This window comes from Prosopis cineraria, unplaced genomic scaffold (assembly GCF_029017545.1).
Source record: "Prosopis cineraria cultivar Desert tree isolate PC_DT_omini unplaced genomic scaffold, ASM2901754v1 PC60, whole genome shotgun sequence".
Taxonomy (NCBI): domain Eukaryota; kingdom Viridiplantae; phylum Streptophyta; class Magnoliopsida; order Fabales; family Fabaceae; genus Prosopis; species Prosopis cineraria.
This window is the reverse complement of record NW_026555390.1, coordinates 32,776-40,194: the sequence shown is the minus strand read 5'-3', so window position 1 is coordinate 40,194 and position 7,419 is coordinate 32,776. Positions and strand designations below refer to the sequence as shown.

At 26.8% G+C, this 7,419-nt stretch overlaps 1 protein-coding gene across 1 annotated transcript; it reads right to left on the bottom strand.

Moving 5' to 3' along the window:
* Window positions 1-355: 355 nt before the first annotated feature.
* On the bottom strand, window positions 356-1,355 carry LOC129295153 (thaumatin-like protein 1). The gene has a single exon (XM_054933626.1). The coding sequence runs from the start codon at window positions 1,338-1,340 to the stop codon at window positions 600-602; it is 741 nt and encodes a 246-aa protein (XP_054789601.1). The 5' UTR covers window positions 1,341-1,355; the 3' UTR covers window positions 356-599.
* Window positions 1,356-7,419: the final 6,064 nt, after the last annotated feature.

Genomic DNA, 7,419 nt, shown 5'->3' with positions numbered 1-7,419 from the left:
AAATTTTGATGACTTGTCATGAAAACTTACTTCCTCCGTTACGGCTTTTTTTGGGCTTTTAGCCCCATAGGAAAAAAAAAAACAATAACAACAATAACAACAACAACTCACTCTTATAAGGTGAAGGGCATTTTAGTGAGTAATTTATTAAAAAGTGAATGACATTTTGGTCATTTCATATAAAAACATATTCTCAGTTCAATATCATAATCTTGCCGTATATTTTCAGTTTTCTATTGGTCCTGGTTTAAAATCAAACACCTACGCTACAGAGCTTTTTACTGAAATTCTCCATAATTTAAAGTTAACAAGAAAGTGTTTGACCAAAAAAAAAAAAGTTAACCAGAAAGTGGACTTCGGTTTCAACAGTGGTTAGATATATAAATTGTCATACAGACTGACATTGGTCCACAAGACCATAACCTTCATTTGTTTACTCTTCAACACTCCTTCACACAACCCCAACTTAAAACCACCCCATAATTAAACTCAAAGCTTATTAATCCTACACAAAAAGCGAATTAAGTAAAGTTTTCAATAAAGAAAACCTCGACTTGAAGCGCAAGCGTACACACACACAATTTAATCGCTCTTCATCATCAATACTCGCTGCTGGAGCTTCCAGGCATCTCAAGACTGACATGATCAGACGAAGAACCTAATGGACAGAACACAACTCTGTAATTTGAACCAGCAGGGCAAGTGAAGGTGCTTGTGGGATCATCCTGAGGATAGCTATAAGAATCGTGACATCTATCTTTGAAGAACTTTGAAAACCTCGTTGGTCCACAGCTTCCTTGTCCTTGAGTACAGCAATACTCGTTTGTCTTAAACACTGTACATGGATTGTTACATCCTCCAGGTGCCCTTAATTCATTGGGACACTGTCCGTTAATGTCGGCCGTACAGCTGATCTTGTGGCAGCCTCCATTCAGAGGGTAGAAATCCATGGGGATATTGAAGCCATCCACTAAGGATATGTCGTAGAAATCTTGGTTGCCAAATTGGTTTAAAGCGAATTCGGCTAGTGAGTTGGGAGGGACGCCCCAGCCAGTGCATTGGAGGCCGCCGGTGCAGTCGCCGGTCTGGCAGCGGCCGCGACCACTGCCGTCGAAGTTGCAGCCGGTGCGACCCCAGATGCGAGCCATGGCAGTTCCGGGATTCACCCAGAGGTTCCATCTCTGGCCGCGGTCAAGGCGGCGGCCACCGCCGGGACTGGCAGCGGCCCAGACTGTGTAAGGACAGTTGTTGACAATCTCGAAGTTGGCTGCGTGGGTGGAGATGAGAGAGAAAGAGAGGAAGAGGAGGGAGAGGGAGGGAAGGGTGGAAGAGGAAGCCATGTTTTGGTGATCAGTGAGATGAGCAGCATGGTTGGGGTGGATATATATATATACATATAATAAAGAGGGCTGCTACAGATTTTTATTTTATTTTATTTTATTTATTACGGTTGGGGCTGCTATAGTATGATTATTCAGACAGGTTTGGATCTATAGCCTAAATCTACTTTCAATAAGTATTTCATACACTATAATAACAATTATTTAATTTAATTAATTAATTATAAAAAATTTATTATATAATACTTAAAAAATCTCAAAACTTAAATTTTTTAAAAGAACAACATAAGTGTGTAAAGAGTAGATCCTGAAGGTTGTTTTAATTTTTTAAAAAATATTTTAATATTTTTAAATATTAATTAAATCCAAGTATTATAATTAATACATTTATTAAATGAATGCAGAAAACTCACCAAATTCAAATATATGTATAGGGAGTAAGATGGGGTTTTACGGTTCGTCAACAATTCTTTGAACGGTAAAACCCCATTAATTTTTTATAAATTTATTTGCTTTATTTTTGTACAAAAGGAAAACTTTTGAAAAAAATTATAAATTATAAGAATATGGGGCTGATAATTAAAAAAATAGTTGTAGAACTCATGGTTAAACAAATAAAAATAAATAACAAATAACAAATATGAGATTTGCAATAAAAAATGTGAGTATTGACATGCTATAATACTAATAAATAGTAGAATAAAATATAAATCTAAATAAAAAGTTATACTCCTTCTATTAAAAAATATAAATTTTTTTAAAAAGTTAGATATTAAAAAAAATAAAATATTTTTAATCTTTTAAGATATAATCATTACTTTTTTTTAAAATATCCCTATTAATAATAACTTTATATTTATTATAGAGTATTAATATATATAAATATAAAAAGAAAGCATTAGTTAAAAAGTATGTAACTATTTTTATTGGGAATAAAATTTAATTAAAAATATTTTATTTTTTTTTAACGGAGTAGTTTTTATGAATGTATGAAAAAGTTACGTATAAGAAGAAATTGTCTTTTAAATATGATACACTTAATAATGATAAATTAAAAATATTTTTTAGCCAAAACTATTGATTTAACTCATTTCCTTGAATATAGTGAGATGATTAAATTAAAAGAGACTTATATATAAAATAAGGTGAAGTACTATAATATTAACTATGCTATTTACTTAATTTAAAATCATTGTTTAATGTATACATAATTTCTATTTATTCTTATTTTTTGCTATAATTGTAATTTATAAATACAATTATGATATAAATTATAGTATAGCGTTTATTATAGTCTTAAATTCTATTTTTCTTAGAATGATATATGGGCCCACAAATTCTAAATTTAAGAATATTTTTTAATATATATGAGGCCCTAAATAGTTACCGGGTAATATATTGTAAAACAAAAATCACTACTTAAATTTTAATTTATATAAGACAATCAATGATGGATTTAGGAATATTTTTAAATTAATTATAAAAAAAAATTATTTAAAAAATATATTTTAGCTTTATTTTAAAATTTTTTCATATATTAATTAGAGAAAGAATATGTATTTTTTTTTCAAAAGAAACTGCTAATAATAAAAAAGGCAAAGAAGCCAAAGAAAACAGTATAAATGTTTCAAGGGATTACACATTTTAAGATAAAATAATTATATTATTTTATTTTTAATATATATGGACAAAACTATTTTTACTGTAAAATAAAATATGATTTAAATTTTAATTTATTTAAATAAATTAAAATGTGATATTTTGAATACAAAAAATAAATTATTTTTTAATTTATATATTTTATTTTATTATTTTTTTAATATTAAAATAACCTTGCAGTGCGCCCGAAATAAACGTAATTCTTATCTAAGGACAGAGGAGACAGGAGAAGATAAGATATTAACTACAGATTATTACATGTCGTGGTATTTGATTGTGACGTGATGGGACACTTCCTGATGAAAAGTTATAGAATTAAAAAAATATTAATATATTATTCCCAACATCGTATTTTGATTTGGGGCTTGTATATTACTTTAATAAAATTAAAAGATAAATTATTAAGGAAAAATGACATAAAAATTTATTTAAATTAAGCAAATGATAAGTATAATTCTCTTAAAATCTTTTAAAATCTTTTTCACCTTCAAAGTAAACAAAATCTCAATCCTCACCGAAAAAATTTGTGAATTTTTTTATCTGTCTCGAGTTTTCAGATTCTCTATTTACACCTTAATTCATTATATTTTTCTGGTCAGTCTCCCTCTCCCTCTCCTCCTTCTTCTTGTTCTCGTGTTCCTTAAAAAAAAAAAATTTCTATACATGGGTTGTTTGTTCTGGTTGGTTGCTGTGCATGAGTATATATAAGTAAACATTTTTCCTCTATTGAGTCTGCTGTATATGGATAAATTTCCTCTCCTTCTTGAAATTTTCTCTTCCCATATGTGATAGTTGAAGTTGATGTGAGTTATTGTGCATAAATAATTGAGGTCTTCATTTTCCCTCCATGCTTAAAGCTAAAAAATGTGTGTATTAATGCTTATTCAAAGGGTATTGATAAATTACAATTTGTTGATGCATGGCTGTAAATTTAGAGACAAAACTTGTTAATATTAGAACCAAAATTGTGAATGGAGACTTATGAATTTCTGACTCTAATGCATGTTTGGACTTACACACCAAGACTTGTGAATAGCTAATAAATTGTTGCGAATTTAGGGAGAAAAATTGTTAACCTAAGAACCAAAGTTGTAAATAGAGACTTGTAAATTTCCAAGTCTGATACTTGCTTGAACTTGCACACCAAAACTTACAAATGGCTAATAAATTGTTGTGAACTTAAGGACAAAAGTTGTTAACTTGAGAATCAAAATTGTAAATAAAGACTTGTGAATTTTCAACTTTGATATTTGTTTAGACTTGTACACCAGAACTTACAAATTATTAATAAATTATTACAAATTTAGAGACAAAACTTGTTAATATTAAAATCAAAGTGAATGTAGACTTGTTATTTCTTTTAATTCTCTAATGATAAAAAAATTCCAAAAGATTTCAAGAAAATTATATCATCTTGTGTGATCAATTTATCATTTACCTAATTTAAATAATTTTTTTGCCATTTTTTCAATTATCAATGCTATTTTTGTTTACCAAAATTATCAGTGCTTTACTTCAAATGTAATTATTTTAGGCAAGGTGAAGGAAAAATCAAAAAATTGAGTAATTTGATTTAAATTGTCTTCATGAAAAAGATGATGAAAAATAATAGAGTTTTTTTTAAGTACTGCTAATTTAGTAATTTGCCATGACTATTATTGATGGCGAGGCGGCTATCCCTGTGTCACTGTTCAACCTCATCTTTAATGAGCAACAAGTCAAAACAAAAATAAAAAAGGGAAGTAAAGACAACTACTCCAGTTCTTAGCATATTGTGTCCACAAATAATCTATAGATAAGGTTAATTCTTTTTTATTTGTTATATATTTAAAATTAAAAGTATCACTTTTTTTTGGGAGGGGTAAGAGGTGAATTGAGCAATGAGGTGATGAATGGCATTGTGGGATATTATATATACACACACATATTTTTTTATTTAAAATTATAAAATAATTTTAATTAAATCTCACTTTTAATAAAATAATTATTAATTTTTAAATACTTTTAAAAAATATTTTATATTTTTATCAAAGCAAGTACACACGTAGATATAAGAACCTTAAATTTTCAAAAATAATTTTAAGATATTTTATTAACGTAAAATAGAAGATAATTTGATGATAATAAATTTTTATTAATAATATTTTTAATATTATTGTTTAAGTGAAGAGAGAATTAAAATTATTATTGTAATATAAAAATTAAATATATATATTTAAAGTCATATTAAGTGAACATATTTTTAAAAATTGATATTTTATTTTTTTAAAAAAATAAATTTTAAAAAATATCATTATTAAATTTTATTAACATGTAAATCTTATTTTAAATTATGTTATCGGGGAAGCAAAATATTAGAACTACTATCTCGGCAAGATTTTTTAGGGGTTTAAAAATATAAAATATTTTTAATTTTTTAAGATATAATTATTATTATTTTTTAAAATTATGCTTATTAAAAAATTATTTTATATTTATTTTAGATTAAAATACTTTTTTAAATAAAAAAAATATAAAAAATATTGTTAGTTTCATAAAAATATTTTATAATTTTAAACGAAAAGAATATTCATTAATTTTTTTTGGGATAGTGAGTGGGGCGGCTAAACCATATGATCACATTGTCTAGGCATCATTATTGTCTTTAATGCACAAGAGGTCAAAAACATTGCGCGTCATTATTGTTGTCTATTCGCCGCCTAGGCGCCTACTGCTATCTTTTTCTTTTCTTTTTTGGAGGTAAACTATTCTCTATTTCTTTCTCACAAACGCCTGCTATTATTGTGTCATCCAATAGTAAATTTTTAAGTAGACTTGGTCCATCAGATTATTTATAAAAATAATAATAATAATATATCTTTAAATTATATAAATAATATTTTAATCTATCAAAATATCATAATTTTTTTAAAATTTTTAGAGATATTTTTATCATTAAAAAATTAATATAAATGATTAACATTAATCTTAATTCAAGATTTAAATGCGGACTTGCGTGTTGTTAAATTCTTATAATTTAAAAAAAATTATGAATTTTGGAAAAAAGCTTGTGAAAAATAATTGCTATTTAAATAAAGGATAATTTGATCATTTATATTAATTCCTTAACGGTAGAAAAATCTTTAGGGATTTCATTAGTATTATGGCATTTCAAAGGACCAAATTATTATTTATATATTTTGAAAGGATTTTATTATCATTTTTTCTTATTTATATATCAATATAATGAAAGCATGATATGTAGATAACATTAAATATAAATTAATAATAATATTAATGATAGTATAGAGAAAAAAATACAATAAATTAAATAGACATGCTATTATAAAAATAAAATTATTAAAAATAATGAGACAAAATTTTAGTTGATTGAATTGATGTAATTTTATTGGATAAATTCTAGATGTTGTGATGGATTGGGTTCATCTAAAAATTTCTCTATGATTTATATCTAATCCAAAAATTTTATTTTATATTATAAAAAGGGAAAACTTATATATATTTAGTCTTATATGTTTAATGTTCTTGTTTTTAATTAAATCAAGACATGTATCTCTTTTATAAATTTTATATTATATAATAAATTATTGTTATTAATTTAATTAACATATTAAGATTCAATTGTCATGATTAGATTAGATATAAATATATTAATTATATAAGGTTAATTAATACATAAGTCCTACCATTACAAAAAGAGACATTCTTAGATAAACTGGGTATGTCATGTCATTTGTAGTTTGTTTAATAAAAACATGACATTCAAATAGTATTAAAATATATAAATTGATTATGATATTAATAATAATAGAGAGACAACTGAAGATGCATACGTATGATTTCAGGCAGAAGAGAGGCCTTACAACTAAAGGGCTTTGCCCCTTTGGATGTGAGACAATTGAAGATTCAATGCATTTCATTCGTGATTGTAGCAACGTTTAGAAAGATGGAAAGCAATTGTCAAAGGAGAACACTAGAATACTTTTACTACCCTAAATAGGGTGGATTGGTTGATGTGGAATTTGAGTCATGAAGCCGATAAGCGGTACACAAAAAAGGTAGAATGGGCTTCCCTATTTGGATACATTTGTTGGGTTGATAGATGTAAAAAAGTATCTAATATAGAGCATGTAAATGATTACCAATCTGTTTGCTCTAGCTTTCAGATTTAGATCTAAACAAGTTAGCACCTTCATTGGTCTATGAGAATAAACACAAGAGGGGCAGATCTACAAGTAGAAGTGATGCTATGAAACTTGAAGTCAATAAGTCCCTGATTGCAAATGGTAGTAGTGGATGCAGTGGAATTATTTGGGACCATCAAGGAAACTGGATCAAAGGATTTAGCTACAAGTTTACAAATGTTCCACCTACGATAGTGGAGTTACTTGCTATCATTCATGGATTACTTCTTTGTCGG